The sequence below is a fragment of the Neofelis nebulosa genome, chromosome 11 (assembly GCF_028018385.1).
Source record: "Neofelis nebulosa isolate mNeoNeb1 chromosome 11, mNeoNeb1.pri, whole genome shotgun sequence".
Taxonomy (NCBI): domain Eukaryota; kingdom Metazoa; phylum Chordata; class Mammalia; order Carnivora; family Felidae; genus Neofelis; species Neofelis nebulosa.
In genome coordinates, this window is record NC_080792.1 from 79,474,176 (window position 1) to 79,492,880 (window position 18,705).

An 18,705-nucleotide genomic window follows, 5' to 3' on the forward strand; every position below is an offset into this window, starting at 1 on the left:
CAAATTAAAAAGTGGTTATTATGCTGGGCCCCAATCCAATATGTTGTTTTTTTTGTTTTTTTTTTTTAATTTTTTTTAACGTTTATTTATTTTTGAGACAGAGAGAGACAGAGCATGAACGGGGGAGGGTCAGAGAGAGGGAGACACAGAATCTGAAACAGGCTCCAGGCTCTGAGCTGTCAGCACAGAGCCCAACGCGGGGCTCGAACTCACGGACCGCGAGATCATGACCCGAGCCGAAGTCGGCCACTCAACCGACTAGCCACCCAGGCGCCCCAATATGTTGTTCTTATAAGGAGAGGAAATTTGAAAACCGAGAGAATTACATATAGAGGAAAGAGACATAAGGAGAAGGCAGCCATCTACAAGCCAGGGAGCAAGATCTGGAACAGACCCTTCCTTTCTAGCTCTAAAAAGGAATCGATCTGGGGTGCCTGGGTGGCTCAGTCGGTTGAGCGTCCGGCTTCAGCTCAGGTCATGATCTCATGGCTTGTGAGTTCGAGCCCCGCGTCGGGCTCTGTATGGACAGCTCAGAGCCTGGAGCCTGTTTCAGATTCTGTGTCTCCCTCTCTCTCTGCTCCTCCCCTGCTCGTGCTCTGTCTCTTTCTCTCTCAAAAATAAATAAATAAACATTAAAAAAAAATTTTTTTTAATAAAAAGGAATCAACCCGTAAGACACCTTGATTTTGGACCTCCAGCCTCTAGAACCACAAGATAATACATTTCTGCTGTCTAAGCCATCCACTTTGTTATAGCAGCCCTAGCCACCTAATACAGTTTTCTAAAACCTTCTGAAATTTCTATTTTAAGTTATCTTGGCTCTTCATTCAAGAATAAATATTAGGATTTTTTTTCATTACAAAAATACATATAGTATTAGAAATCCGTGGGGAAATAAACAGCACTGAGACAGAATCAGTATAGAAAACATAACTGGTTTCCTATGCTATATCACACTATAAAATAAGTTCTAGATAGATTAAAGATCTAAATGTAAAAAACAAGCTTAAGTTTTTGTAATTAGCATGGGAAAATATCTTTAGGACTTGGGAGAACAGGACAAATCAAAACACAAAAGAACAAATCATAAAAGAAATGATTAATAAATTTGACTTCAATGAAAGTACACACTTCTGTTTAGTAAAAGACTCCATAAACAAAGTGAAAATTTAACAGCATCAAGAACATGTTAAAATATGCTTACACACCAGTAAGAAAACAGTGAAAGATACAAACAGGCAATTCACAATAAACATAAAAACAAAAGATGCCCAACCTCACTAGCAATTCATGAAATCAAAATTAAAATAAAAATTAAAAAAAAACAATAAAAATACCATTTCAGATACATGAGACTAATTTTTTTTTTAAGTAGGCTCCATACCCAACGTGGAGCCCAATGTGGGGCTTGAACCCACAACCCTAAGATCAAGACCTGCACTGAGATCAAGAATCAGACGCCCAACTGACTGAGCCACTCAGGTGCCTGGAGACTGATTTTTAAAACCAATACCAAGTGTTGGTGAAGATGAGAACAATCACACATACTGGCTCTCACACACATTGCAGGTTAAGAATGTAAATTTGTACAACAGTTTTGGAGAGTAATTTGACAACATCTCATGGAGTTGAAGAGGTCTTTACTCTTTTTTTTTTTTGAAGAGGTGTTTACTCTTGGACCAAGCAATTCCACTCCTAGGTTTACCAGATTAACACAAATATATGTGCACAAGAACAGTCACTGCAGGAAAGTGTGCAGTAATGAAAAATTAGGAACTTAAAGGTTTATCAGTAAAAGAATAAGTATATTGTACTATATTTGCCCAAATAATAAACAGTTGAAATAAATGAACTAGAAGTATATTTATTAATATGTCAATCCCTTAAACATAACATTGAGCCAAAAGAGTGAAGTATAGAATGATGTGAACATTATCTGTGAGAATGATGTTGCCGTTTATTAAGTGTTTGAAACATGGAAAAATGTTATTAAAAAAAATTTTTTTTAACGTTTATTTATTTTTGAGACAGAGACAGAGCATGAACGGGGGAGGGTCAGAGAGAGAGGGGGAGACAGAATCTGAAACAGGCTCCAGGCGCTGAGCCATCAGCACAGAGCCTGATGCGGGGCTTGAACTCACGAACCGCGAGATCATGACCTGAGCCGAAGTCAGACGCTTAACCGACTGAGCCACCCAGGCGCCCCAGAAAAATGTTATTATACAATATTAATGGATATAGTATATATAATGGGATATATATGTTGACATACATGCACACACGTGTGTAGTATAAACACATGAATAGGTAGAAGAGTAACTGGAAAAGTGGAGAGGACTGACATGAAACCCTCAAATGTATCAATAATGTTTTATCTCTTTAAAAAATCTGAATATGACAAAATGTTAAGTATGTCATGGTTTTACAAATGGAAAATGCAAATATCTACATAATTATCCAAAAATTGTAACCCAATACATAATAAACAGTCACTAAGACTGTATACATTCGGTCCTGCAGTCTGAAACCCTGACCCCTACTAGAGAAAATGGGATTAGGATTAAGCATATGGTTCTGCTGCTGGTAGGATGAGGAGTTAGGGAAGGAGGGGGAAAAAGGTGTGACTATTTCATGTACAAAACTGCAGGGAAAAAGTGTAAGAGCATTTCCCAGACAGTTTCTACAAACTCTAGAGCTATGTATTTTGGGGAAGTAAACTTTAGAAGTCCCTAAGAAATTTTAACCTCCCACCCCCTTTTTAAGGAGAAATCAATAATTTTTCCCATTCTTTGGTCAACAAGTGCTTATCTGACCTTAGTGTTTTACAAGGAAGTATGAGCAGTGCTTTATTAGTACAAACTGTGAAAATGCCTTCTTTTACTGAAATTTCTAACACTACTGAGATTCATTTTGAAAATATCTTATGTTGGGGCGCCTGGGGGGCTCAATCAGTTAAATGTATGACTTCAGCTCAGGTCATGATCTCGAGGTTTACGAGTTGGAGCCCTGTGTTGGGCTCTGTGCTGACAGCTAGGAGTTTGGAGCCTGCTTCGGATTCTGTGTCTCCCTCTGTCTCTACCCCACCCCCGCTCATGCTCGCTCTCTCTCTCTCTCTCTCTCTCTCAAAAATAAATAAAAACATTTAAAAAGTTTTAATAAAAAGAAGAAAATATGTCAACTTCTGAAGGCTGAAAAGGCTAAATGAGAAGCTTATTATTACTGACATTATTATTATTGTGAATAAGACTATTTCTACACTGTTCAAATCACTGTTTTGGCTTGCTGCTGTACATGCAAACTATAAGAAGTTTCTACAGCACCTAAAATATGGTATAAGCTGTAGCAGGTTAAATTAGTGAATGATCACTTCAGGACTCTAACACTAATTAGAACTCTATTATCTTCACTACTACTGTTGGGGAGAAAAATCATTTGGGGGTTCTGGAGGATTCTGCTGTAATGCCAGTGAAAAGTACTGTATTATGTATTTATCAGGATTCTCAGGGCACCTGGATGGCTCAGTTGGTTAAGCATCTGACTCTTGCTTTTGGCTCAGGTCATGATTACACTGTTGGTGAGTTTGAGCCTCATGTCAGGCTCCATGCTGACAGCACAGAGCCTGCTTGGGATTCTGTCTTTCTGTCTCTCCCTCTCTCTGCCCCTTCCCTGCCTGCTCTCTCTCAAAATAAGTAAATAAACTTAAAAAAAAAAAAGGATTCTCAAAAAGCCTCTAAGTTGTTTTGTTTTTTTTTAACATTTATTCATTTTTGAGAGACAGAGTGCAAGCAGTGGTGGGGCAGAGAGAGAGGGAGACCCAGAATCCAAAGCAGGTTCTAGGCTCTGAGCTGTCAGCACAGAGCCTGATGAAGGGCTCAAACTCACAAACCGTGAGATCACAACCTGATGTGAAGTTGGACACTTAACCAACCAAGCCACCAAGATGCCCCCCAAAACCTCTAAGTTTTATGTAGTATGGCCCGTGTTTCACCTCTCCTTTTTCCGAAAGCAAGGCCCACTGTATTCTTTCCACTTAAAAAAAAAAAAAAAAAGTTTATTTTTGAGAGGGGTGAGGAGTAGGGGGAGGGCGGGTGTGGGGACAGAGTATCCAAAGCGGGTTCTGTGCTGATGAGCAGAGAGAGCAGAGAGCCAGGTGCAAGGCTCAAACTCACAAACTGCAAGATCATGACCTGAGCTGAAGTTGGACGCTCAACCAACTGAGACACCCAGGCATCCCTCCATTTTTTTTTTTTTTAAGTGGACTCCACACCTGCAGAGCTTGAACTCACGACCCTGAGATTAAGACCTGAGCTGAGATCAAGAGTTAGACACTTAACCGACTGAGCTACCCAGGCACCCCATCTTTCCACTTTTGAGGTAGGATGATAAATGTCTAACATATCCTATTAAACCCCACTGTCAATGCCATCATAGTGTTACTTTCCTTTTTTTTTTTTTATTAACTTGTTTTCTTTTTATGTTTTTAAATTTACATCCAAATTAGTTAGCATATAGTGCCCAACAATGATTTCAGGAGATTCCTTAGTGCCCCTTACCCATTTAGCCCATCCCCCCTCCCACAACGCCTCCAGTAACCCTCAGTTTATTTTCCATATTTATGAGTCTCTTCTGTTTTGTTCACTCCCTATTTTTATATCCTTTTTGTTTCCCTTCCCTTATGTTCATCTGTTTTGTCTCTTAATGTCCTCATATGAGTGAAGTCATGTGATTTTTGTCTTTCTCTAATTTCATTTAGCATAATACCCTCCAGTTCCATCCATGTAGTTGCAAATGGCAAGATTTCATTCTTTATGATTGCCAAGGCATACTCCATTGTGTGTGTATATATATATATATATATATATATATATATATATATATATATATATATATACACACCACATCTTCTTTATCCATTCATCCATCGATGGACATTTGGGCTCTTTCCATTCTTTGGCTATTGTTGATAGTGCTGCTATAAACATGGGGGTGCATGTGTCTCTTCGAAACAGCACACCTGTATCTGTTAGATAAATACCTAGTAGTGCAACTGCTGGGTCATAGGGTAGTTCTATTTTTAATTTTTTGAGGAACCTCCATACTGTTTTCCAGAGTGGCTGCACCAGCCTGCATTCCCACATGGTGTCACTTTCTAACTCAGAAAGTGAATTACACTTTCTCCAAATAGGTCAGCCTGAGTTTCACAAAAATGAGTCTCACAGAATTTTAGAAGCTAGAAGAGAATTTAGAGGGCATTTTGTCCAAATGAACAAATAAACTGGAATAAAGGTATCCCCAGGGTATCTGAAGCAGTATCTAGGGGATACAAGATGCCATAGAACAAATCTGACTCAATTCCTAGAAAGATCACTTTTACTCAAATATTTTTGAATAGAAATTTAACTGCAAGACACAACATTTTCAAACACTAATATATGCTGGGGACACTTCAGATTCTTCTTCTCTCAGGTTAGAGAATCAAAGTTTGACTAGATACAGAAACACCATCTACATGAAGAAGACATAATTATAAACCATGCTACCATTTATTGAGCACTTACAATATGTTAAACACCATGGTTAGAGATTACGTATATTATCTCATTTGCTCCTCCTAACAGTATCAGGTAATATGATAATATAATTGTTTCCATTTTATAAAGAAGGAAACTAAGGTTTAAAAAAGTGAGAAAACTTTCACATGTTTCCCCAACTCATAAATAGCAGAGTTGGTCTTTGGCCACAGGGCTGTCTGACTCTAAAACCTGTGACCTTGGGGCGCCTGGGTGGCGCAGTCGGTTAAGCGTCCGACTTCAGCCAGGTCACGATCTCGCGGTCCGTGAGTTCGAGCCCCGCGTCGGGCTCTGGGCTGATGGCTCGGAGCCTGGAGCCTGTTTCCGATTCTGTGTCTCTTTCTCTCTCTGCCCCTCCCCCGTTCATGCTCTGTCTCTCTGTCCCAAAAATAAATAAAAAAAAAAAAAAAAAAAAAAAAGTTAAAACCTGTGACCTTAATTACTGACTTAGAAATCTGAAAGTAAAGCACAGGAACCCTAACAAGTCTTGAATTAGAAAAGGCTTAAACAAGTCATGTGCCTTTCTGTCCCTCAAGTTTTCCCAGCTATAAAATTAGAACAATACTTATTCCTTCTTTCATGATAATGAGGACCCAGAAGCTCATGGGACATATATGCTCACAGCATCCTATTATAGAGCCGAAAAGAACCTTGGTCACATAAAAACTTGTACATGAATGTTTATGGTAAACTTATTCATAACAGCCAAAAAGTGGAAACAACCCAAATGTCCATCAACTAATGAACAAACAAAATATTATATCCATACAATGGAATATTCTTCAGCCATAAAAATAAAGTATTATTGATATATGCTACAATGTAGATGAACCTTGAAACATCACTAAGGGAAAGATGTCAGTCACAAAGAATCATACATGTATGATTTCATTTATATGAAATGTCCAGAATAGGCAAATCCACAGAAACAGAAAGTAGGTTAATGGTTACCAGGGGTCAGGGCATGGGATAGGGAGGGTTAGGAGGAATGGAAAGTGACTACTAATGGGTATAGGATTTCTTTTTGGGTTGGGGGGGGGGGTGTGAAATATTCTATAATTAGATAGTGGTAACAAAGTTCCCTAGGTGGCTCAGTCGGTTAAGTGCCTGACTTTGGCTTAGGTCATGTTCTTGCAGTTCATGGGTTCAAGCCCCACACTGGGCTCTGTGCTGACAGCTCAGAGCCTGGAGCCTGCTTCTGTTCCTGTGTGTCTCCCTTTCTCTGCCCCTCCCTGCTCATGCTCTTTCTCTCAAAAATAAACATTAAAAAAAGAGAGATACTGTTCAGAGTTCCACAACCCTGTGAATATACTAAAACTCAGTGAATTTTTATACCTTTAAAAAGTAAATGTTATGGTATATGAATTAATCTCAATAGAGCGGTTACTTAAAAAAAAAAAAAGAAAGAAAAGGACACCTGGGTGGCTTAATTGGTTAAGCGTCCAACTCTCGATTTCAACTCAGGTCATGATCTCATAGCTTATGAGTTCAAGCCCTGGGTCAGACTCTGTACTGACAGTTACAAAGGCTGCTTGCGATTCTCTCTCTCTCCCTCTCTCTCAGCCCCTCCCCTGTTCGAATTCTGTCAAAATAAATAAACAAACTTAAAAAATAAATAAATAATTTAAAAAAATATATAACAACCTTGGAGTCTGTGGCAGCAAAAGAAATATACTTAAAAATATTTCAGAGGTGCCTGGCTGACTCAGTCAGAACATGCAGCTCCTGGTTTGGGGGTTGTGAGTTCGAGCCCCATGCTGAGTGTAGAAATTACTAAATAAATAAATAAATAAACTTAAAAAAATACTTCAGACAAAAGTATCACAGAAGTATTGTACTAAGTTTTAAATATTATACATTTCATGCTTATAAAGACATGTTATAGACATCACAAGAAAAGCGAGGCCTTCTACTACCTCTGCTGGTTGTTATCTTGTCCCATGAGAATCTTAATTCACTTCAAAGCACTCAACTCCTTTGGTTCCTGAATACCCAGTTAATAAAATGATAATAAAATACAATCTAAAATGGCTATTGATGGAAAACCCCAGGGGCTTGTCCTGCTTAAAAACAGAAAGGGAAAAAAAGCCACACAACTCACCAAGGGCCTACATTCAAGGCCAGAGAGGATAACAAGAATCTAGATCTAGTGGAAATGTTATCCCCCTATATCCTTTTGGGAACAGCTTATCAGGATTTTCTACAGAGAAACTAGGCAAAGGAACCCCAACTATAAATATGCTGCTTTATTAAAACAACCATTAACACTGAAATCCTTACCTTCATATACTGCAGCATAACACGGGCACATTACCTCATTTTCATTTCAAAAGTACTTGCATAAGGTATAGATTTTTATCCCCATTTTAAAGATTAGAAAAGCGAGGCAAAAACAAGGTGAACCAGTCAATGAGAAGCAGGGTCAAGATTCAACATGCATCTAAATTCCAAGGTCACTGCTCTTTTGCTACATGGTATTTAATATTTGCTTTCTTCCTTCATCTCTCTTGGCCACCTATCTTTCACCAGATCAGAAAGCAGAATTGAGTCGTTTCTGCTCATGTTATTTTATAACATGAACTTACTCCCAAGAGATAATTTCCCCTTTAATTGTTTCGGTTTGCTGTATTCCTTTCATAGGTTTCCATAAGAAACACTTGCTCAGAATAAGTATTAATGTTTATTTATTTTATGTTTTGGCAGGGGGCAGGGAACAGAGAGAGAGAGGGAGAGAGAGAATACCAAGCAAGCTCGTCACTGTCAGCACAGAGCCTGATGCAGGGCTCGATTTCATGAAGTCACTCAAAATAAGTATTAAATAAATGTTGAATAAATAAATAAATCTGGCTAGGCCTGTCCAGTTAACTTAATCTTTCATGAATAATGAACACTCAAAATCTTAAAAATCTTACAAGGATAGAGATTCCCTTCTCAGTTGTTGCAAAAGGTTTTAGAACAGTCAGAAATGCTGTTACTAAACTGGCCTTGAAGTGACTTCTTGAAGAACTGTCCAACTCTTTCTTTCCAGTCAATCAAATAGTGATTTAATCCCCTAGATGGGAAGGCAAGACCTTTAGTTCTGCCTGTCATGTGGATTCTCACCTTTCACGCGTGTCAATATTTCCTGCAACTAGCTACTTTCCAAGTTATTAGGTATCTCTCTTTCCCCTTCTTTCTACCTTCCTGTCTCCCTCTCCTTCCTCCCTACTTCCATTCTCTCCTCTGCCTCTCCTTCTTGTATCTTTCCCTAGTTGTGGCATTTACCTCACATTTCCTAGTGAGGCATGAAGGTTTTGACCCGTCTCAGAGTATCCATGGGAACCAACTATGACAAACTAAATGACTTCATACGGTGTTACCCATCGAATTAGTAGAAATGCCAAGAATTTTCCATGTACTGCTCTAGCTAAGCCTTTTCCAAAGATCAAAGCATGACCTACACAATGAGATCAGACTAGAAGTTCTTTCTTCTTCTGATAACTAAAGAGTTAATAGTTTTATTTTCAACACATAAGAAGGACAGAAGTACCATAGTAAATCCCACTCTTAATTTTTAAAAGTAGGTGGATTTAGAGACCAGGGCATTAATAACATTTCTGCATTTGTTAAAAAGGTATGTTCTGTATATAAATTAGATTTGGACCTATTCAGCCCTCAAACTCCCTCTTTGCAATGATTTCAGTCTTGACCCTGGTTAATTAATACTTCCATAACACCATTCTATAAAGGCATGAGAATTTTTTACTTACTAGGATATAAAAGAACAAATTTTAAATACAGATACACATATACTTCTCCTCTCCTATTCAAATAATATGAAGAAATGTACATTCACATTTCATCGTTGAAAATCATTTGCTCTAATTTTCCCCAAGCTTTTCAGTTTAAAGATGGCACCATTTAATATCTGAACCAAATTCATTAACATAATTTCATCCATGACAGACTTTTTCTAGGTAAAGGAATCACAGACTTTTAGAGCTATACCAAACGTCAGAAATCATTAGGCACAACTCTTTTCATTTTAAAAACGAAAAATCTCCCAAGTTAAGTGATTGTCAAAGTCTCTTGGCTGATTAATGAGAGGTAAGGGTTTTGGTTCCTGACTCCTAGTTCACACAGCTGACGTTCCCATAGGTGAAAATTATTCAACTTGTTGATATCAACACCAATGGCAACAAAACTTACTCTTACCATATGTATGAACAACATCGTACAGCAGCTTTGGTTTCAACTTTCAGTATTTTATACCATAAATTCTTAACTTGTGGCTTACCCTGCTGAGTTGATCCAATAACCTCTGGTTCTGTTCTGATAATTCCTGGACAGCCCGTGTTTTTTCTCGATCTGCTTCCCGTAGATGAACCTGCTGCCTCTCCAACTCATCCTGAAGTTGTTTCACATCACTCTCCAGCTCTGACACGCGCCCTTCCCATTCCCCTTCTCGGTTCTCAAATCGTCTTCTTAGTTCGTGTTTCTCTTGTTCTAAGTGCTGGGTGAGAAGCGAAGAGGATTTAAAAACTGTTAAAAATTTACAGCCTTTGCTTTTTTTCTCTTTTCACACTCTCCTAACTTTTCTTCTTCCCAGTCAGCACAACAAAACACTCTGCCACATGGGAAAAGTTGTCTATTTCACAGCTACAAAAACACTCCCTTCTTACAGAGTAGGAAGGAGTTAGCATGCTGTTCTTATTAAAAACACTTAATATTACTGTGTTTATTCTTGTCGTTGGGCATGGGACTATGGATAGGACTATAGACTCAGGAATTCACTTGAAATTCAGCCCTAGTCATCTAATTAACTAGTAAACTATACATTTAAACAACTTAACACAAGTCCTTAAGAAGGTTTCTTTTGGAATCAACTATCATGCCTGGCATAATACCAGACACTTAGAATCAAAGAATTTTCAGGGACGGAAGGAACTCCAGGGATCCTTCAGATTAGCCATCTTTTCTTACAAATGAGGTAACCTACAATAAGAGGTCAAGTAACAAGCTCAAGGTCAAACTAGTAAATGGCAGAGCTGGGATTTGTGTTTAAGTCATCTGACTCTGTTTAGCACTCCAAATCACAATTCAATAAATACTTGTTGTGATATATAGAATTATATTTGGATATCAAGCAAGTTCAGCTTCAGGTCTACTTTAAATCATGGCTTATCAGCTTTGCACATTTATTTCTGATCCACTCATTTATTCTTGAGGAGTACCTGCGATGGGTCAGCCACTATGCTGCAGACATAGTGCAAAGTAAAACAGACATGGTCCTTGCCTTTATGGAGCTTTCATTCTAGTGGGAGAGACTGATAAAAGTAGTAAGTTGTGGGGTGCCTGGGTGGCTCAGTCGGTTAAGCATCTGACTCTTGATTTCCACTCAGTTCATCATCTCATGGTTCATGAGTTTGAGCCCCAATCAGGCTCCACAGTCACAGCACAAACCCTGCCTGGGATTCTCTTTCCCTCTCTCTCTCGTGCTCTCTCTCTCTCTCTCTCTCTCCCCCAAAATAAATAAACTTAAAAAAAAATAAATTGTGTGTAACAAATGGTATGCAAAGTACAGATGGCTTGAAGCAGCAGCTCAATAAAAAAGGATTCTTTTGAAGGAAATAAGAATACCCTTTTGTTTTTTGGGTTTTTTTTTTTTAAGTTTTATTTATTTAAGTAATCTCTATATCCCATGTAGGACTTGAACTCACGACCCTGGATTGAGAGTCGCATGCCCTTCCACCTGAGCCAGCCAGGCACCCCTCTTTGTTTCTGTGAGATAAGACGCATGTCTCTTAACAGAGGCAAGTATGTTCTACTTAAAAATCATATTATGTATGAAATAGCAAAGTCTACACCCCAAGGAGTACATTAAATAGAAGTTAAAGCAATGGTCAATTTGGGGGGAAGGGGACGGCTCTCAGAAAAGCTCTGATATAATTGTTGAAAATATGCCCACCTGGACCTCAATCCCAAAGACTGTGATTAGTTAAGAATGGGATGAAGCCTAGGCATGCATCTGTCTACTCATCTATCTATCTTGGCTCTACAGGAAATTCTGATGCACTGAAGGTTGATATCAAGCACTGAGAATGTTTCTACAAGCTACGATGAGCATATGAATCTTCTTCAGAGTACTTGGTCATCTCTTCTACACTCTTATTCTATCCAAGTTCTCACTTTGTGAATATTTTTTGGAGTAATTCTTTTGGAGAGTGTTAAGGGCCAGTGTATAGTTGCACAAGAAAATGAAAATCAGTCACATTACTTCACATTTAAGATGTGTCTAAAAAAGAGATTACCCCATTTCACCCTGACATCTTATTCCCTTTTTTGCTGACTTGTTAACACTTCTGAAAGTCAAATTTATCCCTAAAAGATGTAAATTTACCATGACACAGCAGTCAAAATAACGTGCCAAAAGATAAAATCAGCAATCCAAAATGAAAATTCTGATCACATTAGCAAAGGCAGTTTTTACTGAAATAAATGTATGGTCCTCCAGGTCGATCACTCTGGGAAACAACTCACTCGGATATAGTCACTCTAGTATATTTGTTGAAGAAGTCACATTATAGTTAGACTTTATAGAACCTCGGCTTGGAGCATGCAAGGAAAGGAAGAATAAGGGAGGGACTTCTACTCATCAGCCTGAGAACTTTCTGCTCTGTGCTTTCCTCATATTGCTAAACTCCAAAAATGAGAATGTTTTAGTCACTGTAGGGACTTCAAAAAGATGAAATGCAGAAACAAATGCTAATTGCCATCCTAAAATTGTGATACTTGGTTTTATTCAGTTTTTCCAAAATGAAAAAGATTGAGCAGAAGGCAACAGCAAGAACTCAGTAATCACAGTGTTACTGAGAGGCCAGATAAATTAGGCTTGTGTTCTAAAAGAACAGAGAGACTTAAAAATATTCAGCAAACAGCTGTTAGTGAACAGCCCAACTAAGCAACTAAAACAATCCAATCCACTTGGAGTTGGGGGAGGGGTTGCGACAGGTGGTGCTGATTAGTTTATTCTGACCTTATATTTTTCTGGTCATGTGACAAACTTCCTAATTCAGGTTTCCCAACACTGAAAAAAAGCAGTCAAGACTTTCCTATTAATGAACAGAAAGAATTTAGCCTTTTGTCTAACAAGAGAAAAGAAAGGTTTCCTAGAATTGTATTTTCATTAAGTGTTAAATTAACCAGTAAACTCTAGGCAGCATATTAGGAAGTATGGAGGTCAGGGATTATACGTTAAGTTATATGCCATTTTAGATATTATGTGTTATTCCTGTGTTAAAGTTAATATCTACACCTGAAACTAATAATGTCAATTATACCTCAATAAACAAAAGAAGAAAAGTTACCATCAAAACTGTTAAGGTCATCATAAACAAGTTAAGTCTAAAAAAGTGCCACAGCATGGGCACCTGGGTGGTGCAGTTAAGCATCCGACTCTTGATTTGAGCTCAGGTCATAATCTCATGGTTCGTGAGATCGAGCCCGCATCGGGCTCTGGGCTTGAAAGTATGGAGCCTGAGTAGGATTCTTCTCTCCCTCGAGCTCGAGCACACGCTCTCTCACTCTCTCTCAAAATAAATAAAAAAACAAACATAAAAAAAAGTACCACAGCAAAGAGGAGACTAAGAAGATAGGAAAACTGAATGTAATGTATCCAGGTTGTAATCTTGGAACAGAAAAACACAGTACATAAAGGCTAAGGAAATCTGAATAAACTAAGGAGTGTAGTTAACAGTGTATCAGTAATGGATTTTTAATCACGGCAAGTATACCATGATAATGTAAGATGTTAATAACAGGAAATTGAGTGCAGAACATATGCAAATGTTCTGTACCATCTTTCCATTTTTTCTGTAAATCTGAAACCATTTTTAAGATTTTTTTCTGTTTATTTTTGAGGGAGAGACAGACAGACAGACAGACAGGCAGACAGAGTGTGATTGGGGGAGAGGCAGACACAGAATGCGAAGCAGGCTCCAGGCTCTGAGCCATCAGCACAGAGGCTGACTCGGGGCTCGAACTCATGAACCGTGAGATCATTACCTGAGCTGAAGTCGGACGCTTGACCGACTGAGCCACCCAGGCGCCCCATCTGAAACCATTCTTAAAAAAAAAAAAAAAAAAAAGGTATTTAAAACTCTGAAAAAATAAAAAGTTAACACCATTAACCAATCTAAAATTGGTTGTTACTGAAAATGGATTTCCGCCAAGAGCTAAAAAAGCAACACCACTGTCATAAGTCCAGGATATGATTCTTGAAAAATACAAAGAAAAAGTACTATCTTTTTAAGTGGACCAAACACTGTATGCAAATAAGGAGCTCTAGATTTGCCTACCCCAAATCCACTTGTGACTCTCATTAGGTGATCACTTTCATTTTATTTGTTTTGCCCTTAAAAAAAAAAAAAATTGTACTAGAATCCTAAGAATTGACCTGCAGAAGGAAAAGGAAAATGTAGTTGAGGTAAAAGACTACCTCTGCATGCAGTAAGAGATAATCCACTCTCAGCTGGAATAGGAAAAAAGGGGATCTTGCATGTTAAAAACAGTATTTTTAGAAACTAAATAAATAAAATACTGAAGAAAAAAGTATATAAATCTGAGTTACTGTCTTAGTTCACGTTCCAGAAAAAAAAAAACTAAGGACCTGGCTGGATATAAGATATAAAAGCAAAAGGGCTCACTGTAGGTGCAGAAAAAATAAATTTTAGAAAGTAACTTTACGGGCGCCTGGCTGGCTCAGTTAGTGGAGCATGTGACTCTTGGGCTCAGGGTTGTGAATCTGGGCCCCATGTTGGATGTACAGATTACTTTGAAAAATCTTGGGGCACCTGGGTGGCTCAGCCCGTTAAGTGTCTGACTCTTGGTTTCAGCTCAGGTCATGTCTCACAGTTTGTGAGTTCAAGCCCCGAATTGGGCTCTGTGCTGATGGTGCAGAGCCTGCTTGGGATTCTCTCTCTCCCTCTCCCCCACTCATGCTGTCTCTCTCTCAAAATAAATAAATTTTTAAAAAAGATCTTTAAAAAATAAAATCTTAAAAAAATAACTTTAGAACTTTAAGTATATGAAAATATAATTCAGTGAATGAATAAAATACAATATAGTCAATTTAAGAGTGGAAAAAAATGACCACAATCTTCCAGTATTTTAAGTTAAATTGAATCTTCATTTTAACCCTAAGAGATATATAGCCAAAAAAATTCTATGTTAATCTTTAAGCCATTAAAGACTTTAAAGAGTGTGCCTTTAATAAGAGAGCAGTATGAGATCAAGTACTTTATATTTTAAATGACAAAACAAAATCTTAGGTTTGGCACACAGAACTGGAAAGGTATTCAGTATTAACAAATAGGTAGAAAAAAATCTTAACAATGGCTTATTGGTCCTGAGGTTAGAAAGGTGCCAGTTTTGAAGTAATAAGGGAACAAAGGAGATTAAAACAAGACCAGTCTCACTATTTAACAGTGAAACCAACATTCTCTCAGAGTCCCCTCAAGTGTTAATCTTTCAAACCAACCTGTGAGAAAATGTGTTTGCTCCACTGACAGTGTGTGGAAAATTACAAATGCTTTTAAAAGGCTAGTTTTCTACCCTTAAGTATTTAATTTAATTGAAAATATAGCATGGCAGTGTTAAACTTTATAAAGTATTTTGTCCCTAAGCAGACATTCTAAAATCTAGGCTGCTTAAAGAATATAGAGGTGGGGCATCAGGGTGGCTCAGTCATTGAGCATCTGACTTCTGATCTTGGCTCAGGTCATGATCTCATGGTTTGTGAGTTTGAGCCCCACGATAGGCTCTGTGCTGAGAGCTCAGAGCCTGCTTGAGATTCTCTCTCACCCTCTCTCTCTGCCTCTCCTCCATTTGTGCTCTTTCTCTCTCTCTCAAAATAAACTTAAAAAAAATATTTTAAAAAATTTATGCTGAAAGGAAAATTTACTTGCAGGTATCAAATGAATCGCCCTCTATTAGGTTTGTCTCTCTCATATTAATAAGAATTAAAAGAATTAACAAGGAACTAATGACAATATCTTTATGGGATCTTTTTAAATGTGCTTTTTTAAAAAATACTAAAAATTGTTCATGATAATCTTCCTTGAAATATACCTTGAAAAAAATAGTATAACTGAACCCTCTAATACTCATGTTCAGTAACAATCAATATATTTGGCTTTTTATTTTTATTTTTTTAACGTGTATTTATTTTTGAGACAGAGAGAGACAGAGCATGAGCAGGAAAGGGGCAGAGAGAGAGAGAGAGAGAGGGAGACACAGACTCCGAAGCAGGCTCCAGCTCTGAGCTGTCAGCACAGAGCCTGACGCGGGGCTCGAACTCACAGACCGCGAGATCACAACCTGAGCCACCCAGGAGCCCCTATATTTGGCTTTTTAAACAAAATTTAAAAATGTAAGTATATAGAACATAAAATTTACCACCTCAACCATTTTTAAGTGTACAGCTTAGTGTTAAGTACATTCACACTGTTGTGCAACTAGCCCCCAGAAATTAAAATATACACTAGAGTTCAATATGGTGACCTGTAGAGGAATGATGATTTTAAAAACTAATTTAAGAGCTTTAAAATATTTTATTACCATCTGTTTGGTCAATAGCAAAAAGTCAAAGGTAATTTATTCTTTCACAATAGAACCCTTCTTGTTATAGAATTTTTAAATCTTTTTCCTTTGTGAAGAAATGTGTAAGGGCTCCACATGGAAGCCAGGGTGTGTGTAACTGCACACTCAGGATTACTCAGAAATCCATCACTAATCAAACTGACTGATAACAATGTTTCTTCAATAAGTCCCTCACTGAAGGAATTTCAAATCACAAGAATAAATCTCTGCAGTAGTACTTCTATATAGAGTCATGTAACTAAATCCCATTAAAAAAAAACCACCCTTTTATTTCTAGACCTCTACTTCCAGTGAAAACTAAACAATTCACTGGGTGCTTTTTGGCAGTCTACCTATAGGTTTCACAAACCACTTTTCAGAGAGGTATCTCAGGAGTTCATCGACTGGCAGACCCAGTTAACAGGCCAACTAAACTACAGGGCACTCAACCGGTTTCCTTTTTTCTCCCTGATTTACTTTTGATACATCGCTAGACTACAAACACATACTTAAATCTTATTATAGAAAAGTTTCTGGACTTATATTCTGACTGTTCAACCAGCAGCAGTGATACGAAAGCAGACTAGGGTCAATTTCAGACCTTATTCAGGACTGTACTATTCTCTTGTAACTAAGAAAAGAACTGGTTGCAACCAAACTGGGTAACAACAGTAAATGCACAGGCAGAAAAAAAACAAGCTAGTCTCCAATGCCACAGATGCCCCACCCCCTTTTTTAAAAAAAGCTCTCTAATTTTTACAAGGGCTGGCATTCCATAACCACTTTAAAGGCCCTTTCCCAGTAAAGGGCAAGAAAACAAACAGGCATAGCTCCAAAAGACTTTGATACAGAAAACTGGCAGAAATCTTACACACTTTAAGAAGTATTTATAATAAAGTAACATGGTTCTCATGGGTTGCATTTGGCCACCGAATAGCATGAATGAGGCCCAGAAGACCAAAAAAAAAAAAAAAAAAAGCGTACTGTTTAAATACAAAATACACATAAATGCCGAAGCCCAAATTAAATCCACTACCAACAGTCACATGCCGAGCCCAGGCTTGCCTGATTTCTGCAATGGAACCACATTTCCTAATCCCTGAGTATTTGAAGGCTATATAAAGCTCCTTGAGGGGCACTTGTTTCCCACAACTCTGAGCTGCCGGGAAGTTAAGACAAGGGCATCTGGAGGCCTTAACGCCAAAACTGGAAGGCTTTAAGGCTAACACCCTGATTAGAGATTAACTACTCTGAAAACCTGGAGCATATTTTAAATGCTTCCCGACTTTCTCATTTCTCTGTGTGCAGACATCACCTCAGCGCTGTATAAATTAGTCATACTGTAAGCTCTATTTTAGACGCTGTGTACAGTACATATATAGAATGGCCCACAGCGGGGCTGGGGCGGTGCGTGGACCCATTTGCTGAAGTCAGGTGGATTCAATGTTGCCCTGGTCTGATAATTCGAAACCCTCCACCCGACCCCTCCCTCCAGGTGGTTTTCTGTTAAGGCAGGGTGAGTAAGGAAGGAGTAGGGTGAGTGGCTCCCGAAGCTGAAGCTGCCCAAGGCCGAAAGGGCTCTCCCTGCTTCCCACCCATCCCACGAGGGACGTCCTCACCTCCAGCTTGTCTGTCAGCTCCTTGTGCATCTGCTCGTACTGCCGGCTCATGTCCTGGTTCCTCTCGAGCAGCGCCTTGCCCAGCCGGGCCGCCAACACCAGATCCTTCTCTTTCTGCCGGATCACCGACAGCAGTTCGGGATCCTGGGCGGGCGGCGGCTGCAGTCCGGACCCCTCGGCCGGAGGCCCAGCCTCGGCCTGAGAATGCTCCCCGGGGTCGGACGGCCGTTCCCCGGCCGCCAGCAGCGCCAGCTCCTCCTCTAACGCCAGTTCCAGCTCCCCGGGGCCCCCGGAGAAGGAGATGAGGGCGGCGGCGGCTGGACTCCCGACTGCGTCCGCGGCCGCTGCGGGCAGCTCCATGCAGCAGGCGCTGTCCGGCTCCGCGGGTGCTGAAGCGCGGCCGGCCAAGCCCAGGCAGAAGGCGGACATGGCCCGCGCGCGCGGAGCCCGCAGCGGTGCGGCCCGGCCGGCGCGCGCCAGGCTGCAGGGGGGAGGGGCCCCGCCGCGCCGCCCAGCGCCCCGCGCCTCGCCCCGCGCCGCGGCACGCGCCCCTCGGGTCCCCGCGAGCCCTGGGCGCGGCGCGCGCCGGCCCGCCCCTCCCCCGCGCCGGCGGCACGCGCCCCCCCCCCCCGCCGCCGCCGCCGCCGCCGCCGCCGCCGCCCCCGGGGCTCAGCTGCTCGGCTCGCGCTAGGGAGGAGGGGGTGGCAAAGGGAAAGGCTGAGGAAGGGAAGACCGGGGGGCGGCGAAGCGAGAGGGGAGGTTGCGAGGAAAGCCGCCGCCGAGTTTTCAGCCGCCCTGTTGCTGCTGCTGCTGCTGCCGCTGCCGCCGCCGGCCGGGCAGCGCCTCACCGGGCGGGCTGCGCTCCGCTGTCGCTGCGACGCTCGCTGCTGCTGCTGCCG

General features: G+C 40.2%; 1 protein-coding gene across 5 annotated transcripts in view; it reads right to left on the reverse strand.

Annotated features, from left to right (window-relative positions):
- Positions 1 to 18,376, reverse strand: part of BICDL1 (BICD family like cargo adaptor 1) — a 106,418-nt gene extending 88,042 nt beyond the window's left edge. Inside the window, exons 1-2 of one of the 5 annotated variants that reach the window (XR_009250439.1) lie at positions 17,807 to 18,376; positions 9,847 to 10,062 (exon numbers count right to left, since the gene is read on the reverse strand). Coding sequence is in view for 4 of the 5 variants with exons in the window: in XM_058691119.1 (XP_058547102.1) it covers positions 9,847 to 10,062; positions 17,807 to 18,235 (645 nt within the window). In the remaining variant the exon portion in view is untranslated. The remainder of the gene's footprint in view (positions 1 to 9,846; positions 10,063 to 17,806) is intronic. The other 4 variants (XM_058691119.1, XM_058691121.1, XM_058691120.1 and 1 more) reach the window with 4 other exon arrangements.
- Between the last annotated feature and the right edge of the window lie 329 nt (positions 18,377 to 18,705).